The sequence below is a fragment of the Sturnus vulgaris genome, chromosome 6 (assembly GCF_052056855.1).
Source record: "Sturnus vulgaris isolate bStuVul1 chromosome 6, bStuVul1.hap1, whole genome shotgun sequence".
NCBI classification, from domain to species: Eukaryota; Metazoa; Chordata; class Aves; order Passeriformes; family Sturnidae; genus Sturnus; species Sturnus vulgaris.
Genome location: NC_142248.1, coordinates 16889707 through 16914105, shown reverse-complemented (window position 1 = coordinate 16914105; position 24399 = coordinate 16889707). Strand labels below are relative to the sequence as shown.

The 24399-nt window shown below is 32.7% G+C and overlaps 1 protein-coding gene across 1 annotated transcript in view; it reads left to right on the top strand.

Annotated features, from left to right (window-relative positions):
- Positions 1 to 24399, top strand: part of RYR3 (ryanodine receptor 3) — a 192487-nt gene that overhangs the window by 55780 nt on the left and 112308 nt on the right. The window contains exons 10-20 of the mRNA XM_088167194.1: positions 3515 to 3589; positions 4504 to 4660; positions 10551 to 10724; positions 14212 to 14333; positions 15579 to 15747; positions 16714 to 16852; positions 18458 to 18553; positions 19263 to 19381; positions 21810 to 21943; positions 22569 to 22810; positions 23881 to 24073. Coding sequence (XP_088023320.1) covers positions 3515 to 3589; positions 4504 to 4660; positions 10551 to 10724; positions 14212 to 14333; positions 15579 to 15747; positions 16714 to 16852; positions 18458 to 18553; positions 19263 to 19381; positions 21810 to 21943; positions 22569 to 22810; positions 23881 to 24073 — 1620 coding nt within the window. The remainder of the gene's footprint in view (positions 1 to 3514; positions 3590 to 4503; positions 4661 to 10550; positions 10725 to 14211; positions 14334 to 15578; positions 15748 to 16713; positions 16853 to 18457; positions 18554 to 19262; positions 19382 to 21809; positions 21944 to 22568; positions 22811 to 23880; positions 24074 to 24399) is intronic.

Below are 24399 nucleotides of genomic sequence, written 5' to 3'. Positions count from 1 at the left end.
ATTGTTGAAATTCAAGTAGTTGATTTTCACTGAGATTTCATGCTGTTATATTGCTTGTCTCTAGTTCATACTACAATAAGTAGAGGTAAGAAAGTGTTAGCAGGAAGATGGGAATGTGAAAAATATCCCAAAAAAATCTCTGTAAGTTTGACCTCTACAATGTCTTTCATATTTTATATATTTTGCACTTTTTTGAAAATTTTTAGCTTTCTCAAATTTGATATTTGATATAAAATTACATCATATTAGCTAGATAAAACCACTTTTGTATTAAATTTATATCTACAGTTGTCATTTATTATGTTGTTTTATTATTTGAATTTTTCTGTATTTTTTGAATTTTTTGTTAATCAAAAGCCAAGCGAGCTAATAATTTTGCTACACAAAACTGCTAGCTTTCAAATCACAGTCAACAAATAAACCCTTTCTACCTATTGTGGCAAATGAGTTATGCTTTAGGTAATATGTCACCACAAGTAACATTCAGTTATGTCAGGCAAACATGTCAGTTCTAAATGTTACATGTTTACATTTCTGTGGAATAAAAATGTCTCCAAGCCTTAAAGAGAACCCATACTGAAAACCAGAAAAATTTACTTTGTGAAATTTTTATTGCTGATCTCTTCACATGTAAAGAAAAATAAAAAAAAGTTTTGACTGTGTATGAAAATGTACACACCTAGTATAAAAATACTGGCAACCATGTTAAGATGCTGCATTCAGACTAATTTTATAAAGAATACATATTAGAAAGGTTAAAATTGATGCTGAACTGTTTTAGTGTGTTCAGAAATGCTGTACTTTGCTACTTCTCTTACTTGTCTAGAAGTCAGATATAGCTAATATTAAAACTAATTGTAGAATCCTACTCCCCAGTATGATGTGATTCTTTATGTAGGATTGATGTGTATTGTTACTCTCTTAAGATTTGCTTCCATGTTTTTTATGCTAAGTAAATAAAAGGGTAAAATTAAAATGTCTGAATGAAATCAATATATTTATAATCCTAAAATTGGAAAAAATGTGAATGCTATATTGAACATTTTCAAATGTGTGATAGTGATAGATTTGAAGTTGTCCTGTCTTTTAGATTTATGAGCTGAGTGAGATGTAAGGCCAAGTTTCTACTGTGTCATAGTTGTAGGAGTCATGCTTGCATTATCAAAACAAAATGAAAATACAAAAAAAACCCAAATAGTAACAAGAATGAGAGAGAGAAATATAGAACGTGGTTGTGTTTGTTACTATCTCTTTATTTAATCAGTTCTATTCCTTTCATTAGGAATGTTAAATAAGTTAAATTAGACAAGAGTGAAAATTTCTCTTTTCAAAAAACAAAAATCTTATTTTTGAATGTTTCTATAAAGAATGCTCTTTAACAATTCACAAAGACACTGTTCTCTGACAAGAATCCTAAGGTTTTTTTTACAGGCGAAATGGACATACTTGGGGTGGGCATATTGAACATCAAAATGTCTAGCTTGGCAAGAAAAAAAAAAGATGGCTAGGTGGAATCCAGTAGATGAAAAAAAAATTATTTGGATGATGTTGTGAAAAAGAAGTAATTCTTTTTACATGCAGCTTTGTTACTGAAAGAGCAGGTCACTAATTCTAGTCCAGTGTTGCATAGTAAAAAAATGGAAAAATATCTGGAATTTTTAAAGTATAGAAATTTAAAGTATAAGAGGTGAACAGAGACTATGACTATATCAGGTGAACTGACCTATATCTGTGATCCTGAACTTTACCTAGGATAGTCCTTTAGAGATAGAATGGTTGAGTTGGGCCAAGGAGAAATGAAGGAGGTCAGAGAGTGGAAATGAATACTTAGTTTTGAGCTTAGCTAGGATTTAGAGTCTGCCAAAAGTAAAATCAGTAAGGTCAGCAGGACCAGAGACATAGAATGAAAATGGAGAGCTCCAGATAGTTACTGTGCTTTCAGTATATTCAGAGAATCATGTAACAGCCCAGGCTGGAAATGACCTTGAAAGATCAAATTCATAGAGTCTGGAAATGAAGATGACTTGAAAGCTAGGGATTTTTTTTTTGTTTATTTTTATTCTAGAGTCTCAACACATTTTCATGCAACATAAGTTGTGTAGGCAATATTACTACCTTTACTACGAGGAATATTTATTCCTACTCTTCTGGTGAACTAACATTTCAAAATATTTAATATCACGTGTGCCCTTAAATGTGACTCCTAAAGAAAGTAGAGGTGTAAATACAAATCCATAACTTTATAAAGCTACTAGGTACTAGTGATTAGCCATGCTCCAGTGTATGTCATGATTCTTCCAGGATTTTATTGGTGTTGCTCAAGAAAGAGACCCTTAGGTGTTCTCAGTAGAAGAAAAGGTGCAGAAATACTTGTTCAGATAGGAGAAACAAAACTTCTATTTTAAAAGTTGATTTTCAGGTCCCATAGTTACATAAGAACAATACTAAACAGCTTTTTAAATTTTTGCCTGCTAGCTGTCAAAAACAGAAAAAGAATTTGATCATTTGGAGAACCAGTCAGAATTCTGCATTTCAAAATGCTACTTTAATTCAGCTATATTAACAGCTAGATTATGACATCTTTATGCATGCATTTGCTGTATTCACTCAAGTTTCCCAGAGTAGAAAGGCAGATTTTTAATTCCCTGCTGCACGTTTTTTCAGACACTTAACTACAATAGAAGGTCCATCTTCTGTGCATGTTAGGGTGGATTAGTCCTTCTCAGAGGAATAATATGTAAGAAAGTTTTTCATCTTTTGGTAGGCATTCACACCTTTCTTATGATATTTCCTACATTCATTATAAATGAGAAAGTTTATACAAATTCTGTTGATTAGATGACAAGACATGAATGATTATTAAAACATAAAAATCTTGTTATGAACAGGGCAAATCCACCATAGTTTTCCTTTGTATTTGATTATTGAGCAGAATATTGGTTTGTGCACTAGGACACATTACTAACCCTTGGCCAATAGTTCAGGAAAACTAAATTATAGTCAAGGCTTAATCCTTTCCCTTCCTGTTTTTTATTTCTCTGAATACAGAAATTTTGTTATCACCACCATTTTTTGCCTTTTAATAAGAATCACAGAAATAATTTTAGGAATGAAGTCTCTGATGTTGTGTTCTTGTTTTCATCTGAAAATGTAAATTTTAAAATATGGTATGTATTTAATACCATTGGTCATGTAGATTAATATCTTGGGAACTGTAGGAATTATGTATTTTTATGTTTGATTGAATGACAGGAAAAGTTTCCAATGCACTTTCAAGGTTAAGCATTTTACCAGCTCCTGAGAGAGACTAGGTTAATGGAAATAATCTAATTTACCTGGGACATTTGGATTGTTTATCATAGTCTCCCTGATGAGAGTGAGTCTGTCCATTCAGTGACATTTGTTTACTGAGAGAAAAGTAGTGAGTCATGTACAGTTTCCAGAGAAGTAAATTATAGATACTGTGTAAGCACAAATAAGCACAAGAAGATCTTCTTCTGAATCTTTTCTCTAGGAAAGTGTTTTATGAAACTGGAGGAGCTGGCATTCGAGCAAGATCGTTGTGGAGAGTAGAACCCCTTCGAATAAGGTACTAAAATATAAAAATATTTTTTAAACTTTTTTGGTTAACAACTTTTGTTATAGTAATAGAAATTTGATTATTACACACTCTTAAGGCAGAATATATATTTTCCAAGCTTTATGATATGCATTTGTAGGCTCTTTGTCAGTAATAAAAAGCAATGTACTGTGATAGAAAAGATTTTTTTCTTCTCCCGTATCAAAAGCAGCATTGCCTATCCGATACATGTACTTAACACATTGCTTCTTTCCAAAAGTAAAATGCATTCCTAGTTTCACTTGGAGTTTTATAAACATGAGTGGAAATAAGAGCAATAGTACCCCTTCTGTGTTTCTTGGGGTTTTTTTGATATTTAAAGATTATCTCCTTCCTATATTATTATCTGTCTGTTACTTCCCTGAAAGTGAAATTCCAATATATATCATAAGAGTATAAAATATATTGATGGCCATCTGAACAATATGTTTGTTTTACCCTTGGTGTGTTTGTGAAATACCCCCATAACTAACACAGATGTAAGATAGTTCTGTGGAATGTTGAGTTCCCACTTAGGTTTAATTTGTTTGTTTAGTCACTTAACTAAAATACAGTAGTTAATTTAAACATGTAGGATTTCTTTATGGACACCATATGTAACACCCTGATAAGACAGAGAGAGGTGGAAGCCATACTCCTTTCCAGGGTCCCCTTTGCAAATAAATTAACAGTTTTGCATCTGATTTAATGCAAAGTATTGAGATCAGAACCAAAAAAGGAACATATATATATATATATATGTATATGTGTGTGTGTGTGTGTATATATATATGTATATATATATATGTATATAACATGTTCTGTTTTCTGAACATCCTTGAAAACGTAAAGAAAAACTCTAGTTTTACTTACTTAAACTATTTTTGGATGTCTCTTATGTTTAGCTGGAGTGGAAGTAACATCAGATGGGGGCAGCCTTTTCGTCTTCGACATATTACAACAGGAAAGTACTTGGCTCTGAATGAGGATGAAGGCGTAGTGATATTAGACAGAGAAAAGTCAGACACAGCATCTACAGCCTTTTGTTTCAGAGCATCAAAGGTAAATAAAAACAACACAAATTTGTTCTAAATGTGGAGCACTCAAATACTAAAATCTGAATGTTTTCAACATCTGTATAAATTACTTTTAATTTCTAAATTGAAGCTAATTCTAGGGACTGTGCATTTAAATTCTAACTTAAACTACCTGTGTCAAGAATAAAAAAGGTTTCATATGGGAAAAATAAGGGCAATTAATAAACTTTAGAATGAACTAAACTGTTACAAGTTTAAAAAAAAAAGATTAGTACCAAATAGAGTGCAAAATACAGTGGTTTAATATGAATACTTTAATAATTATAGACTTCTTTATATTGGACAGAATCTCATTAAAGTGTTACACGTTCCAGCTCTATCTGTCATAATTGAATTCAGTTGAATTCAGTTCAGTTGCTATTCTTTATGCAGTGTGCTGATAAGAACTGAACTCAATCAAATTTTTCCTAAATGTAAGGCACATGTAGTCAGTGATTTCTAAACCATATGTTTTCAAATTATGCTCTTTAGTGAGCTGCTAATTGCATGTTATTAGCTTTTTCATTGTTTCCAGCTGGGAAAAACATTACAAGAGAGAGACAATGAAGAATGATTATGGAGGTAGGCAAAATTAATAACTTTTTTTTCCCCGGGAAGTGAAAGGTTTTATAATCAATGATGATTAATAGTTTTTACATTCTTTCATGATTTTATTTATAAATAGTTGCCATAGCTGTTAAAATTGAGCTTTTTATTGACTACAAAAGGCTAAATTTTCCACATAATTCTGAATGCTATATGATCATTAAGAAAAAGGAAATCCCAAACTGAAAAAGAATTTTTAAAATCAGTTATACACTAGACAAAAACTAACAGTAAGAATCTTGACAAATGCCAGATTTTAGTTAGTATAATAAATCAAATACTTCTTTTTAGCATGTTTAAAATAACAATTCTTATTAGTGTGACTGAATATGATATTGCATGAATTTTTATTTTAGCCACTCAAGATAATTAAAAATTTATCAGGAAATTTTCTTAGATTGCTAAGACTTACCACATAGTTTCCCATTTTTTGTTCAGTGTATAGATTGTACATATGATGTTGTGTGGGGGCATTTATTACAGCTGTAATTTTTTCCCAGTATTGGCAAATCATTGGTGAGTATCCCAGGAGTGCCACAGCTACTGGTTAAACATGGAGTTAAAATTCCTCTGATGTACTCACTGCTTAATTGGACACCAACTGTCCTGCTGTTTTTCAGTATTTTAATCTATGCATATAAATGTATACATTTTGAGTATGTCAACTTAGTGGTTATGTTTATGCACATTCATAAAATTATTTCTGTTACATTGAGTAAACATGCTCTATTTTCTTACTCTTTTTGTTGAGGTGTGCCTCAAGGGCACTCTAGTGAAATTTAGGGCACTACCAAAAAAACTAAGCTGAAGCAGGGTAGTAATTAATTACACAAAATTCGTTCATGCCTATTGTGTTTATCCATAATATGGTTGTTAATGTGCATTTTTATATTAAATCCAAACTCAGTGTCTCATCATCTGTCCAATTTGTGCTGTCTTATACAGAAAATAATGTTTTTACCTCATGATAGGTTATGAATTTGGTGCCAAGAATAAGAATTGTTATTTATTGTCTGGGCATGTAAGAGTCACACTGTCCCATGGGTGGAGACATGAGTGTTTCCAAAGGTGAGGGGAACAAGCAATGATAACTTTTCCTGAAGAAAGAAACGTGGTGTTTGGGAAGAGAATAAACCCCAAAGATCAACCTGGACTGTTAGAAGAAAAGGACTCTTAAGGCCAAGTACTGCTTGCACACAAATTGAGGGAGGAAAAGAACCATAGATGTAATAGATAGACTAGATATATGCAGATGTTTTTATCTTAATTTCTGCATATAGGTACTTGTAAACATTTTATTGGTTCATTTTCTCAATGAAGAAACCTTTTCATTTGCATGTACCTTAACATGGCATAAATTCAGGGAAATTTCAAGAGATCTGTCTAATATCTTCACATCCAGCTGTGTACAGATTCTTAAAAATATAGCGCTGGATACCTGTCTGTTCACAGCACTCCTGTCCCTTAGACAGGAATAAAATAATAAAATAATTCTGATTGAGTAGGACCCTGGGGAGCCATCTAGTCCAGCCCTTTGCTCCAGGTAGGGTCAACACCAGTTCAGAACATGTTGTTTACAATAAGCATTGCTGTTGAGTATCCAAAAGGAAATGAAACATTTCTTTCCAGTTTGGAAGCCACCAAAGGGTTTTATAGAAAAAAGATATTATCCTTGCCAGAAAGCAGAGCTATGTGGATATGCAAATGTTCAAGGCTACCCTGGAGCATGTAACACATTACTTAAATAAGGTCTTATTTTTCCAGCAGTTGTTATAGAGAGCCTCTTGTTGAAAAAGCACCTTCATCCTCAATATTGTTATATTCCACTTAAGCAAACGTGTGTTCCTTGCTTGTCAAAACCTGTGATTGTATTCATAGCCTATTTGCTTTCACTGGTTTTTTTCCTTTTGATGGATAACACTGGAAATTGAAACACTAATTTTAAATTATAAAATTCAAATTAAAGTTTTCTTTAACATGTTTTTACATAAATAAGAACAGAAGGGAAGTTTTTTAAAAGTTAAGGTATGTGCTAAAGAACATTATGGTGCTGATTTCAATGAAAATAACATATGCTAAATGCCTGTTTTGCTTCCTAATTGCTGCAAACTAATCTTACAAGCATCAGAAATTGATTGACCACCTTCCCCTCCAAATTGCATCTTTTATTGGTTTTAATACAGAGCTTATTTTGGACCAATTTTTAAAATGTCAACCTTCATATTTTAAAGCAACAGATCTGTAATGCCTTGTGACAACAGACAGCAGTTTCTCTACACCAGATGGAATCCTGTTTTGAAATGGGATGTTCTCATTCCAGCACAGTACTTGGCTCGGTATACACTGCTAAGGAGAATCTTGGGTCTGCTTACAAGTTTTCTTGAGACTAAACATAGTGGAAACAAGAGCATATTTTAAAATAATTGTTAATTTTAATTTGCATAGCCCAGAATTAATATTTGAGTTTTCATATTTTATTTTTGTGGTGGTATGTAGAAAAAATGAGGAAGTTACTGGTATAGTCTTGGTAAGTAACATTCTGACACATTCAAAAGTCACAGATGACTCATGCAGAAGGATTTGATATCATTTTGATATTACTGCCAACATGTAGCTGTCTTAGGGACCCAACATGGCATTAGGATGTCGTAATAGTATGGTGGTAATCATAAAGTTCAATTTGGTTTTGTAATAAGATCATAGGCATTGCAAAGGCCTTTACCTACATTTGTTTCTAAAAGTTCAAATACTTATTTTTAAGTTAATATTTTATAATTATAATTTCCCAGTAAGCACTGCATTTCAAATGCAGTATTAAACTGCATTATTTTTTATGGGAAGAGAAAATAAGGGTTGAAATGAAAGCACCTTTTTTTTCATTGTCTACTGGGATGTACAAATGTATAAAGCAAAGTGTACAGTGTACAACAATACCAGTGGCAAGCTCTTGTATCTGTAGACCTTTGATCTTTTTCTTTTGTTGGAGTATCTATGGCTGTACTTTTAAGGCAAGAACAGTGTGCAATATCAAAAGATACAATTTTGATCAGCACATGAAAGTTAGGTTTAGTAAGAGTTCAGCAGACATTGTTTTGCCATTCTTAGGACGGTCTAAGTAGCCCTAAAGCTGGCAAAAATGTTTCCCCGTTTCTTTACTATTGTAAAATCTTTATAAAGAAATTTGAGTATATTTCTTCTGTTCACAATGCCATTCCTCATATTCCTTTTATCACGTAGGAATCTGATTCTTTCTCACTTTCTAGTTCTTGCCCTTCCTCTAGTATATTAAACACCTTTTGAAAATATCATCTTTGACAGCTTTGCCCTCAAATTCCTTTGTTCATTCCATCTTTTTTTGGTTGGTTGGTTTGGGTATTTGTTGTTGTTGTTGTTGGTATTATTTTTCCTTTGCCAACTTCCAGGCCCACAATATGAACTTTTTTCTTTGATTTAATTCACAGCCTGAGGGAGTTAAACTGAGACTAGGCTGTGAAGAGAGGGTTTTAAAAGTCGAAGTGTTTGGATATTTTACTGTTAAGATATGTACAAATATCTAGATAAGAGAAGGCTTTTTCCCCTTCTCCCCCAATAATCTTTATCTGACTAGACTTTTCAGCTGTTATAAAATACACTGTGTCTTTGCACACTGAGATCAAATTACTTGGCTGAGAAGCCTAGAGAAGCCGGACCTAGTGCAAAGAGCAAAACACGATGAAGAGGAGTTTGTTCTGTATTTCTCAAAGTGAAAGCAACCTTCAGGTCCCTGAAATAATTCTAAATTTTTTTTCTGAACTGAAAAAAGGGTTTTTTTTCACTAGTGTTGTCAAAAAGGATCAGTATCCCTCAAATTTTTCAAAAAAGTAACGATTAGGATTGCTTCTTACCACACTATGATTTGTTTCTCTGAAATTTTCAATGATGCTTGATTGTTGATGCAGACACAATATTTGAAGAAAAAATTTTTAAACTTCAGGTTACTATGTCAAGACAAATAATTAATTGCAGACAGTTATTAAATTTGTTCTATTTTATTGTATTTTTCACTTAATGTCCTCACTGCAAATGTGTTTTGAAATAGTTTATCTTTTTCTGTGTGTGACAGCACAGTTCATGTAAATATGATGTGACATGTTTTCCCCATAGCCTTGACATTGAAATGGCATCTCCAAGGAATGTCTTGTAATTTCATTCAACTTCATCTTGGTGTTATAATGCTACCTGTTCCAACCGAAATGATTGTTGAAATATAAATATAAATAAAAGCAGAGTAGCATAGATGTAATACAAATCCTGTTTACTCTACAGATGTTGAACATTATATAGCCTGAAATGAAATTAAATTAAAAAAACTTGTTCCACATATAAAACCAGCACAATCATGTGCATCCATAACTTGCTCTTACAAAGTTTGCAGCATAATTCTGTTTTTATTTCTGAATTCACTTTTTAAAGGACACTTACTTTATTTCAAAGTGCTGATGCCTTAAAATCCCCCAGTTATAAATTATAAGTTATAAATAAATAAGAATAATGAGATTAAGAAATAAATTTGGCTTAAAAAAATGAATGTTCCAGCCAAGCATCCAGTAATGTCTTTAAAAGAGGTTTGAAAGAATCCAAAACTTACAAAGTGGATAAAAACTTTATTTATTTATTTAATTTCTATAAATAAATGTGAAAAATTGAGAAATGCAAGAGTAAAGCAAATATAAAAGCCAAATTGTGCTTCTAAAATAATTAGTATTTTCTTTTTTGACAGTTTTTCAATACAGAGGCATAATTCTAAGAAAAGTGTGTACCTATATATATACAAATTCTAAACAAAAAATTATTCCACATAAAATTATTTTAACTACATTGCAAAACAGATTTTGGGTTTTTTTTCATGTCTAAGCTAAAATTCAAAAACTTTGCCTACATAGAGTTCTACATACTGTTAATCTGAAACTGTATTACATCAGTAACTTCATTACTGAATAAGTAAAAGTAAACATCTGAAGATATTTTTGTATGAATCCACTGTAATGGATTTGACTTGATTTTTCTTGCTTCAGTGAAAATGGTCCTTCAGATTGGAAATTATTTTAAATCACAGTCTGAAAGATTAATTGCATAGAATCTGATGTTATGTGAATTGAAATTGAGCTGCATCTTAACAGCATAAGTGGCATAAATATTGTTCTGTATTGTAATATGTATCCATGTAGAATTCAATGCTTTATCTCATCCCTATACAGAGATTAAATACCAACTTTATTTTGTCTCCTTAGGAGCTGAAAGAAAAGCAGGAATCTAGTCTCAAGCGTGATATTGATGGAATGGGTGTCCCAGAAATAAAGTATGGAGATTCAATCTGTTTTGTCCAACATGTGGCCACTGCCTTATGGTTGACTTACAAAGCACAGGATGCTAAATCAGCACGCTTAGGTCCCTTGAAAAGAAAGGTAATGGTTGGGGTTTTTGAATTACCTGTAAAATCAATTTGTGGGTATAATTCTTTTGTGCTCTTGTATTGAAAATGTGAGCATTTCACTCTGAAAATTAAAACAGTGATGGATATTAATATAACCGTGTAATTGAAGAAAAGCTTTGTCATTACAAAAATGTATTTAACTACTTTTTTTTTCCTCAGAAGAAATTATTAGTTCAATTTTTATTTTTACACCATAAAAGACAGAAATTCCAGATTTGGATAATTATTTAAAATCTAAATTCAACTGTTGTAACTGGTGCAAGTTAATAAGTCATCTAACATTCATTGGTGTTTCAGATTTTTTAAATTAAGTATATTATGTGAAATGACAATTAAATTTGTCCCTTAAGAAATGGCCTTAGAAAATAATCACGTTTCTTAAGGGATATTAGAGAATCATTTCCTCCCAACATCATAGATGTAATTGTGATGTGACACCAAGGTCTTTCTCTCAGTCTTTTGATTTTAGGGTATGATTATATTCTTAATTAGTGGCATATAAGCTGTTATATCTTCAAATTTTGTGTGCATATTTCATCCAGTGTTAGGGGGTTTAGTATCAGCTTCACATAACTTTGTCATTATTCTCTATTTGTAGATTTTTACAACATGAACCCATCATTTGAACATGAAAAATAAAAAGTAAAAAGTCCATTATGGAGAAGAAGCTGTAATTCTTCTTTAGTTACTTGTGCACATGTACATTCATAAGAGAATGCCCCTACACAAGCACTGCAGTACAGAACAATGAGGTTGTCATCACTCTCCCCGGGCACAATCACATTTATTCACACACAGCACACCTGGCCATCCTCAGTGGGCAGCGAGTGCCCAAGCCCTTCACTCCTCAGCAACCGGGCTGATCAGAGAAATTCTTTAAATGGCAGTCATTCAGTATTTTCTTGATAAAAAATTTAAACACAATCACGGCCTCTTCCTTTCCCATGCCACCACTGGCTATGTCTTGGACCTCAGAGGGTCCAGTTTTCCTTCTTGAAAAGGCAACGTGTGGATTCTTACTCTGTATTCAATGAAGAATTTTGCAATAGCTTCCTGAGGCATTTGGTATTTTCTTTCCCCCGTTTTCTGCTCAGCAGCAAGGGACTGAAAGAACCTCCATAATTACCTGTCACTTTTTTTCTCCTTTGAAACTGTTTCCGTCATGTTCAAAGACTTCAAATCTTTTGTTGCACTCTCACATGGAGAATTCTGTCTTGTTAAGTGCCTTCAAACAGAAGAAAGTCCAAACCTTCTAGCTTTATGCCGTTGACATTCCTGTGGAGGCAAGAAATAGTTTTTCATGCCCTGCAATATATGATACTAGGCTCTAATCTTGTAAGCAATTTGAGATATACATCCATTTCAATTTCATATGCAGTTATTTTTTCTACATTAGAACTGAAGTCATTGCTTGGTATTCATCCTCTGCCATCATTGTGTCAGGTAATTTTTGCTTTCACTCACCATGCTCCTTCTGAAGCTGGCCTGCAGTTTTGGTAACATGATCCATTAGTCCTAAGAAGACAGAAATATCTTGTTTTTGCAAGAGGCAAAGGATGCTTTTCTGACATAGCCTAGCTATTATCACTGTCAGCTTCTGTAAAGCTATAGAGAAGAGAAAACAGCTATGAGATTAGTTCTGTTCTAAAATAATAAAAATTCCATGTAAAAATGTCTGGATTTTGGCTTTGGTGAAGTTTCATGTATCTAATTATTATACTAACAAATATGAAAGAAAATCTAGCATCACTTATGACGCTTTTGTTGAATAATTTCTGCCAGAATTTTTATTTGTTGTCTCTCTCTCTGAGACTGTGGTAACCAAGGATTCAAGATTTGCCAGGTGATGATGATCACATCAATATTCTTGTCAACATCCCTCCACCATCTAGTGAGTGATGGATGTCTATCTTTTCGGTTTGAGAGCTTGCTTTTGTGCAAGCAATGAACTCCTGCAGAGCTCTGAAATGCTAGAGCTCAGGGAACAGAAAAACATATGCTACATGATTTGGATTCCTCTGGAGTGTTGGTCAGTGCCTTGCTGTACTTCAATAAGCAAGGCAGTGCCAAATGCCTCTTTTTATATGCAGAGAAGTGTTTTATCTGAGGAATGGATGTAGCCAGTGCTGGATGCTTCTGTCTGTGATGTACTTCTAAATAGCATTTTTCTGTCATTGTGATGTTTCTGAACGATTTATTTGAGGTTTGGGTTGTTTGTTGCTTTTCTGGTTTGATTGCAGAGAAATAGGAAACATTGGCTCCTTCTAAAAGACTTTTCCCTCATATCCACACTCCAAACTTAAGGAGAAGAGTACATACCTGCTCTTCAGTAATGAAGATGCAATTATTTTGCAAGGCATGACAGCTTTAATACCCTGTCTGTCAAATGTTTTCATTCCTGTAGCTCCAAAATCTGGAGCTACATACGATGGCCTGAGGAAACATTATTTGATTGTCAAATGTTTTCTTACTAGTTTTGTGATAGAAAGAGCAGATCTTCACTTACTCTTCAGTTTAGAGACCTCAAGACCTTCTCCATGGAAACAGCGATATTTTAGCTAGCAAAGTCACCCACAGGGTGATTATATTTATAGAAGTATCTGAAAAAAGAGGAAATATGACCAAATTTGTATAACTTGTATAACATTACCTGTTTCTTTGTTAACTATTCATGCCCTCAGAATTACTCTGCTAACTGGGAAGATGGGCTGCAAAATTTTATTAACTCAAAGCTAAAAATATACATTTTTTTTGGCGGAGAATTCAGTAGATTGCCTCTTGAACAAAGAAGCAGGATAACTCACATTTACTTCTTACAAAATTGCTGTAAGACTCTAATGACTCAAAACGACCAAGACTTGCTTTTGTGACACCTAAAAGTGATGCTAGCTTTCTGTGACTTTGTGTGTTTTTTCAAAGCTAAAGACTAAAATCCCACAAAATGATCTCTGTTATTGTTTGAAGTTCATATGATGTTCATATGTGGTTTGGATAAGAATACAACATATTGTGTAGAAATAAGTAAATGAATCTGAAGTTGCTCATAAACACTATTGCTCCTTTAGCAGCATTGTAATATTTGTTTGTCACTTCAGCTTGATTTTTCTTGTTAATTGTCTTAAAGCATAAATTATTTAATAAATGATGCTTAAAAAAGTGAAGTTCCTCTTTCCCTGAGAGCAAGAATATAGAAAAAAAGACACTTTTTGTTACAATTTGAAAATGTATCTTTTTAATGAATTCTGGAAGAATAAAAGTACATTACATTGCCTTCTCTGAATAATTTATGTAAGACTGAAAAACTTTTAGTTATTTAATGGATGTCTAGATAAAGCAATTAACAAATCTATATATCTGCAAATTATGTTTTTTAGTGCAGTATTGAAATACGTAAAAAAATATTTAAAAGCAAGAAGTGTTTTTAAGTAACTATTGTGATAATTGCTGACTCTCAATAGGTTATATTACACCAAGAAGGTCACATGGATGATGGTCTCACATTACAAAGATGCCAGCTTGAGGAATCCCAGGCTGCTCGAATCATTCGCAATACTACAAGCTTATTCAGCCACTTTATAAGGTAGTTTTTACCCTGTTCTTAAAGTACTTTGAAATTGTAAGAATTTCATTAAGAGAATCCTTATGCCCTGCTTTCAAGTTATTGAATTTAGAAGCTATTAGAAATAATTTTTACTGATTAACATTTGCAATTTTGATTAATAATGTCGTTAAATAGATAGAACAGTTTATGTGAGATTATTTATATGAAATCTAATACCTTGAAGCCAGAAGCAAGCTGGATCATAATTCAGGTTAAAGAAAACATGCTTAACTGATCTTAGTCTTACTCTGTGAGCATTCAATGGTATCTAGAATTTTGTGTCATTAAATCTACAAGAATGTATTTTATACTGAAAAAACTATTTTTTTGTAGTGCTTGGCATAAGTTTTAATTATGATGATGTAGTATTCATCCTTGCAATACTTGATGTAATATTTAATGAAAAAATAAAGAAAAGGGAGTTTGTGATTAATTATTTGCCCATCATATGAGCTGGTGTTTAAAACTATTTCTTCAATATGTCAAGAACCTGCACTACTCCTTTGTATTTCTTGGGCTGAGGATATAAAAACAGAACTACCTTTGCCAAGAGACAGTGCCTGCTAGATGATACTATTTATAGTGGTCAAGCTGTGGAAAACTGGGTTATAACACCAAATTAAGGAAATACTTGAACAAAAAAAGACATTATTTTGCTGACAACAGAGATCCCTTGAAATGCTTTATATTTTTAAATCCCACCCTTCTTTACTTACTATATGGAATAAATACAGAAGATTAAATTCATACTTAGGATTGCCTGCTACTTTTGTGCTCTTTTTCCAGAAGACTGTAGGTGTATAACTTTAATAACTGCTACTGTTATGGCATATCACACCTATAACTTAAATGGGATTTAAAGTGTCTAAACAAAATCAATTACTGTAGAAAATGAACTTGCATCTCTTTTTCTTCTTTTTGCTGAATTATATTGTTTCTTCTTCTGTTTGTTTGGGGGTTTTTTAACGTTCTCATTTTTCAACATTCTCTCTGTTTATATCAGCACAGAAAGGGAAATACAGCTCCAGTTCAGGAAGCTCTGAGTGCTGGACACCCAAATAATAGATGTTTGAATGATGTTCAGTACGGATCATCTGTTGCTTATATTCACATGTCATACACATAACAAGACAAGATTTAGATACCAAAAGAGAATAGGCTGCTACATAACACTGTAAATTATAGGGGGGAAATTATTAATGCTGCCAGTCTTGTTTTCCATAGTGGAAACAACAGAGCACTATCACCCACTGCCCTGCCTGTTGAGGAGATGGCTCAGACTCTGCAAGACCTGATCACTTACTTCCAGCTTCCCGAAGAAGACCTGCAACATGAAGATAAGCAAAACAAACTTCGCTCACTCAAAAACAGACAAAATCTATTCAAAGAAGAGGTACAGAGAAAGGGATTTTTGCATTATCTTAAGTGTACTGTCTCACAAACTTTGAGAAAAATCTAGATGTATGCATATTATCATCTAGATATATGCATATGATCTATAATGTAATGTTCCCGGCCAAAAAAAAAAACCAAACAAAATATATATATATAAAACTTGTCTCAAGCCACACACTCTGTAATAAAATTAGATCTTAATACCTCTGATCATCTTTAAATGAATCTTATTAGAATTTTCTTTTCCTCTCTGTGAACTTATAAAACCTGGATACTCCAAATGAATAATAAAACCTGCATCCAACATAATGGATATTATTTCTGATATATCTGCCTGTAACTTTGTACGTCTAGAAAATCTAAGAGTGCCTGCTTCAGAGAAGGATATGTATGACATAATTGTTGAATTGCTCCTCTCTGAAAATGGAATAATTACATTTTTGTAGAAATACTAGATACATTTTATGATGCTTTTAGACATTTGAATTGCTTGCAGGTTTTCAATACCATTTGAGTGTGAAGTCAAAGTGAAGTTACAAATATCTTGCAGTATTTAAAATTCTTTGGTTTACAGATATTTATTGGTAGTAAAATTTCCACCTTTTTTAATCAGTGAAAATTCTTTTAGATCTAAATTTAAAGGTTTTCTTACTTATGCAAAGAAAATTTTATGTAAAAAAGAAGGTCCTTTAAAATTGTAAAAGCCCTTATTTTTAGATTTTATTCCTTATTTTGCATAATACCTAGTTGTGTAAGGAACAGTAGTGAATCATTATCTAAAATTACTTCTTTTTGTACAGAAAAATACATATCCGAATCTTTTAAGCACAATTGGTTTGTTGTTTGGGATTTTCCTGATTGAAGATAATGCAACCTTCCAATTTGTATAAGAAAAGGTATTTAAAAAGCAATAGCCAATGCTTTTTCATGTGCATTCACTTTCCTCTCTGTCACATGTGTTTAGGGAATGCTGGCACTAGTTCTAAATTGCATTGATCGCTTGAACGACTACAACAGCGCAGCTCATTTTGCAGGAATTGCAAGGGAAGAACATGGTGGTACATCATGGAAAGAAATTTTGAATCTCCTTTACAAATTGTTAGGTAAGTTCTTAGAAAACCTACTAATGTAAAAAAAAAAAAAACCCTAACCAGAATATGTACGCTTGGTATCCTACTTGCTGCTTCACCACCAAAGAATACTTTCTTTAAGTATTGTTCAGTTTATTATGTAAATTACAGAATTTCTTCCATACAGTTACTGCTATTTATTACAGAGAAAAATGTTTATTGAGGAATTATACATCAGAGAATTAGATCTCAGGTAGGAAAAAGATCTATGAAGCATGCCAAAACCTTTTTTTTTAATTTAAATGTACCTGTGATATACAAACAGATGTGAATTATTATTTTAAAAATTAGAAAAACTGGAAAACAGTCTTTTTATATGAAACTGAAGAATAGTCCAAAAGCAGTAGTCATGTCTGCTTAACATGTTTGTCACTTGAGGTTTAAAATTAAATGTTAATAAAAATAGTTACATAAAAAGAAATACTTTTTCAATATCAATGTCAGATTTTCTAGTGCACTGCTATTCAAGAACAAACTGCTTCTGTGTTGTAGAATGACCAAAATTATAGAGCAGAAAAAGTACATATATGTGTGTTCTTTACATTTCTTATTTGATACTTAGTTTGCATTATTCCTCATTTAGGAGAATCTTATCTTCTAATGGAGATTAAATACATCCTATTTTCATTACAAAGCAAGGTAGTCCTCGGCCATAGTGAAATAAGGATGTTGAGAGTTGACAAGTATAAAAGAAACCAGGGGAAGTGCTTTGAAGCTTGAGGTTATTCACACAGAACAGACATGCAGGAGCTTCTGATGAAATGTCATTGCCTTAGAAACTAGAAAGTTACCATCGCTGCATTTTACTACAGTCTTGGCATTCAAAAGAAAAATTGGATGAAAATAAACTCTCTTCAGCACTATGTAGACTTATTTCAGGTTTTTATCTTGATTTTCATCTGCAGGTACATTTTGAACACAGTTGTTCTGATGTAATATTTATTGTGCTTCATAATAAAAACTGAGACAGTTGTACACAAAAGGCGGTTTTTTGTTACTTTTTTTGCCCCTTTGATCTATGACTTCTAGAAGGAAGAAAACCAACAGTGTTGTTTGAAAGACTTGAATATTGATGAACTTTCAAAGTGCAGTCTGCACTACTGAAAGACTAAAAGCTATGCATTCCAAAACATTGTAATCAGAAAGTAGAACTAAACACCAATATCCCTAATCTGCACTTGACCTCAAACTTCTGCATATGTTCTTCCCACACTTTCTTAGGAAGAAATAGAAAAAGAAATGTTTCAGCCCCATGATCATGACATTTCTTGACATTAAGGAAGGGTACTGGACAACTTCTATTTAAATTTAGCAACCAAATAAAATATAAAAAAAACATACTTTATGCTGAGATCCTTGTTTATCCAGTAGGACCCCCTTCAATTCAAAAACTGTGTGCTCCTTAGATATTGTCAGTTGCTGATAATCAAAGTAATGAAAAGCTCATATATGGACTTCTCTGTTCATTGTTTTATGGAGTTACTATAAAAATTGTGTTAAAATAATACATATGATAAACATTGTTGATTTAAAATAGAAATCTCATGTTATAAAATTATACCTTGTGGTTTTTTCCAGCTGCTCTCATTCGTGGCAACAGAAAAAACTGTGCTCAATTTTCCTGTAACCTTGATTGGCTAATCAGCAAATTGGACAGATTAGAATCTTCCTCAGGTGAGACTCACTTTTACAATGTAAATTGACTATCAATGCCTGTTTTACATTATTGACAGACCAGTTTTCCATGAAGCCAACACATAATGGAAAACAAATACACTCTTGGGGTTTGGGTTTTTGCTTTTTGTTTGTTTGTTTGTTTTGTTGGTTGGTTTTGGTTTTTTGTTTATTTGTTATTTTAATTGACAAAAGTAATGTATTTTAGAAAGACGTTCATATGACTTTTTTTCCTTCAATACATTTGTTATGTGCAATACTACAGCCAGTGTTGAAGGTGATTCTGCTGAATTAAGGGATTGGATCAAAGTATCAAAAGCAGTGTACCATGAAATAACACATATTTGTGGCATGCATATAAACCCCATATAGATGTAGCTTTTTTTTACAGAGGAGTATTCAACAAAATATTGATACATTATACAGTGGTCCCTATTAAAACCTTTACCTCTTCCATTGAGAAGGAGTTGAACCTGCAAATTTCTCAAGTGATTTTAGAGTTGTGGCAATATTCAAAAGAAAAGAGATGTCAACATTTTTATTATGCATTTATTCCTAATGTCCCATGCTCATATCATTACTCTTGTGAAGTGGTTTCTTTCTCTTTTTAGGCCAGAGAAAACAGCATCTTGTAAGATACTAATTTAGTGAGCTTTTAGATTGTATTCAGTGGTGCTGATGATTTAATGACAGCATTGTTTTCATATAGGTATTTTGGAAGTTTTGCACTGTATCTTGATTGAAAGCCCAGAAGCTTTAAATCTAATATCTGAGGAACACATCAAATCCATTATTTCACTGTTGGATAAACATGGGCGCAATTACAAGGTATGGAAAAACTAAGGATGTAATATTAATCTTACAATAATTTGTGGGGGAAAAAAGATGAGAAATGTCTACATGGAAATATTTGATTCTAGTACCTTTAAGGGAATAAAATAACCTTAAAGTACACCTGCAAAATTTCTTTGTTGATATTAAAAGAGTGTATAATCTAGAATTGCTTTTCAGCAATTTTCAAATACCAAAAATTTGTATGAGAAGTAAACATTTAAGACATATTGGTAACTAGTCAGAACATTGGATTTGATAAGAAAATGAAGTATTCTGGTGGCTGTAAGAAAGTGGGCAGAATAGCTTGCTCTGGAGAAGTCGTGGACTATCTTTACTATCCACAGGTGTAGAGAACTATATCCTACAAAGTCATTCCTAGCTTGAGTAATAATAATAGTAGCAGAAAAGAAAAAAAAATTGAGAAAGCAGAAAAATAATCCAAATATCTGAAAACACAGGTGTTCTGAAGAAAGAAAAACCCCTGAGTTTCCAGAAGATATACTGGATGAAATTAATTTAGACATCAATATGCAATTTATTATGATAGAAGAAAGTGAACAGAGTTTCTGGCTGCCACCAGGATGACATCACAACACAGACGAAGATATAGGTTTTTGTGTGATTTTCTGATGTGAGTTTCCTTCCTCAATTAAAATTTTTATTTGAAAGACTGATAACCTCGAGGAAGAACAGAGAAAGTTTTAGTGAGCTGAAATTACCTTCTCTTGTAAATCACTAATAGAGAGAGCCTAGCCAACTACAGATACAGTAAAGGAGAAAAGAACTTTTAAACGTGGTTGAGGAGTATGAACTAATATAAGTAGGCATAAGAAAAAAAGTTTAAATTACAGCAGGAAGTTTAGCTTACCATTTTTATCTCTTAGCAAGGTTACTGTGTTATGCCAGTCACCTAGGAAGAACTTTTTGTCTGAAACATCTCAATGTAGATCTCATATTGAGAACTTAGAGTAGAAACAGAAAATGTACCTAGGAGAAGAATTATTCTGGGTAATGGATTTGTTAATTTCTATTTGTAGTGTCTTTGACTATACCTCAGCAAGTCATGAAGAGTGGGAAGAAATGAATTTATCTCTTATTTCACAGTGTATCTTGTTCTCCTGCTAGATTAGTAAGTCTGTTGAGATTTAGGAAATAAGAAAAATAATGAGAAAATAGTCCTGGAAATTATTGTGTTGAAGGACTTTTTAAATGAAAAGTCTTCTGTCAGAAATAGAGTCAGCAAATTCACTGAGATTACATGTAAGCTGTTTAAGTAAAGTCAGAGTTGCTGGTAATCATTAATGTTACTAAGATGCTTTACAGATGAGTACTGGTCAGAGCTTATGTTATGTTCTTTAAAGAATTACCTTTATCCTTCTGCTAGATGGTTTCTGCCCAATAGCAGAGGTGGTAGAAAGGAAAATGCATGGGCTGGGACATAGAAAAGTGTTTAAGCAAATATATTAGCTTAAACAGCATAAGCTGTTAATAGTGGGTTTATGTGAAATTCACTAGTCAGGCAAGAGGAATAGCTAAAATGAATTTTATATTCTGCTGTTTCTGGAGCTGTCCAATAGTAATAACATAATGGTGTGAAGGTGTGTCTTTGGTCATGCAGGTGGTGTGTAGCAATTTAGACCACTTGGGCTCATTGCTCCAAGACTGTTTGTCAGAGGTCAAGTACACATTGAACACTTCTCTGGTTTCTTTGTGAAAGCGTGCAGCTTTGTTCCTCAGCATAAAGCAACATTATGTTGTTGTGTTCTCACTTCCAAAACCTCTTGCTCCAGTACTCTGGAAGAATGATATCAATCTATTTCAATTTTCAGGCTCAAGCTAAAACAAAAAATAGAAATCTGAAGTTTTAGAATAACATCTTTCTGAAATTCTGTTTTGCTTTATAGTGAACTTTTAAAGCATTTTTCATTTTATGGATAAATTGATTATTTATTAAATTGAAAACATTCTTTCCAGAAGAGACACATAAGCAGTCAGATCATTGCCATTGAAAATTATCCACTATTTCCACAGGATGTTTTTTGGGCTGCAGAAAATTTATCAAGGAATTTAATTTTATATTTAAATTTTAAATGAGATTTAATTAAACTGTCTTATGGAATTGACATACAGCTGCTTTAACTTTGTTTTTTCTGATCAAAATGAAAATAAGGAATTTTAAAGAAAGATTTTTGATGCATTCTCAAACCTTCTGCTCTGATTTTATATTCCCCAAATGTTTGATGTCCTCTATGAGTACTATAGACTACACTTGGTCCAAATATGTGAAAAGTATATAGAAAACCATCATGTATATTATATCCCTTCCTTTAGGCCTATTCTGAATGTAAATTAAGCTGACAACTGAATAATAGTGTATGCTCCTAGCTGCCCTTATCTTACTTCTTCTGATTTTTCGTTTAAGGTTCTTGATGTGCTTTGCTCTCTCTGCGTCTGTAATGGAGTTGCAGTCCGTGCCAATCAAAATTTGATCTGTGACAATTTGCTGCCTAGAAGAGACTTACTTTTGCAAACACGTTTGATTAATGATGTGACAAGGTATAGTGATATGTTTTACTGTTACATTAGAAAAATTTGAATTTCCATATCTACAATAATTAATTGAATATTTATTGAATAATTAATTGTAACCGAAGAAATGTTCCAAAGCTTTCAATATTAGGAAGTAATAATGTATTCTGTATTAACTTCTGAAAAAAACCCCATCTTTACTGGCAATATGGTGTTTGTATGGAACCTGGGATCAATTAGAAATTGCTAATTCATAATCAGAACTGTTCTAAAGTGGATACATGAAAGTTGCTTGTTTCTGAGCCAAAACAGGGCACAGAGTATGTAAACGTACTCTGAAGTACTTATGTGATTAAAGAGAGACTTGATTTTGGGGCAACCTCACTTCTGATTTTTTGATTTTAGGAAATGATCTTGTAATTCCTCTTTTGACTGTAAGTTTTTCAAAGCATGGAACCTCTACCTTAGAAGATGATTCTACAGCAGCATTATTAATTTATACAAAATGGTTCACTTTTTAAAATATTATAAGCAAAGTGTGATTATCTACACTTGTATCATACTTGTAAAGTGAATTTGACAATTATACAGTAATATAATTCCTATGTCACACTTCATGTTTACACTAACTGGCTTACATTTTCTTTCTTAGCATAAGACCAAACATATTTTTGGGTGTTGCTGAGGGCTCTGCACAATACAAGAAGTGGTACTTTGAGTTAATAATTGATCAGGTTGATCCATTCTTGACGGCAGAACCCACCCACTTACGAGTTGGATGGGCCTCTACTTCAGGTTATGCCCCCTATCCTGGAGGTGGGGAAGGATGGGGAGGCAATGGCGTTGGTGATGACCTCTACTCTTTTGGGTTTGATGGCCTTCATCTGTGGTCTGGTGAGTACTTGTGAGCCACCACTTTTAACATCTACTTACTTTTATCTTCCCTTTCTTTATATGTATATAACATGCTATTTTATAGTGAGTTACGTTCAGAAATCTCGGTTATCATTAAGTTGTTTAGAAGTTCAAATCAGACTTCTTGACTGAGATGTTAGCCAATATTGAATTATACCAATTAGGCTTTCTAGCAGATTGCTTCTGTTTTCATGAATTTGAACACAGAATGGTATTCTCCAGATCTAGATCAATACTGACTTAATTCTATTTGTCCAAAATCAATGGATGCATGAATCTCAGATAAATTAATTCTATACAAATTGACAATTGCACTATTATTTTACTTTGAATCTACAGTTGAAGGAATATGACAGTTATTTTGAAACCTGTTGAAAGATCAGACAAATTGAATTAAAATTTTGATAGTTTTGCAAAAGTTTTGTCAATAAAAAATAATTGTTATGCTAATGCCAACTTCATTTTTTTAGTGCTTGTGTGTAGAGTATTTAATTATGAACTAGCACATTATTTTTTCTTCCAGGTTTCTCTTGCAAGCACAGTAAATGATGTTTATTCTTTAGTTTGTTCAATTTGTGGCTTATGTTTTAATGTGCAATTTTCAAGGCATGTCGACAAAATCCTTAGTTTCCCCATATTTCTCAGTAACTTTAAATGCCATATCCATCTAGGTATTCTTTATTTGCTCTGAAAAATAATAGAGTGGGGCCATGCAAATAAAAGGTGTATTTTAATGAGACTGTATATGAATACACTGAAGTAAATTTTATGACATTAATTCTAATAATTAATAATCTAAGAGTGTTTCCTTTATCAATTATATTAACATTGTTCTAGCATTGGGTTTTGTATTAAAAATATGTGTGCAGACACACATAACTCAGTATTTTATTTCAACACTACTGAACAATTATCCAATGTCAGAAATTATCTTTTTTTGAAGAAGACTAGGAGGCATCATAACATGCTCCATTAGAAATGGCTGAATAAATAATTTTTAAAAAACAAGCCTGCTTAAATATTCTGATTCCTAAATACTTTTATCCTAGGTCGGGTACCCAGAGCTGTAGCATCTGTCAATCAGCATTTATTAGCATCTGATGATGTGGTTAGCTGCTGCTTGGATTTAGGTGTACCCAGCATTTCATTCCGCATTAATGGACAGCCTGTACAGGGAATGTTTGAGAACTTCAGTACAGAAGGGTTTTTCTTCCCTGTTGTGAGCTTATCAGCAGGTGTAAAGTAAGTACAACTTAATTTTAATTGTTTTCATTGCTGTCTTATCACACAAAATATTGCCCAAATTCTACTATGATTTATTCTGCTTTGTTGCTGCAGTTCTGCCCAAATAGCAGCTGGGAGGAAGGCAGGGAAGTAATCATTTGTTCAGTGATGATTTCACTTAAAAATGAAATGTGAGCCTGTAAATTATTTGACCAAATCACAGTGTCTGGACAGTATTATTTTATGGGTATTCGGTGACCTAGGGGAAATTAATTTTGTTTCATTCCAATTATCAGTGAAAAAATCATGTTAGAAACACAGCACCATATTTGGCTCTAATTAAA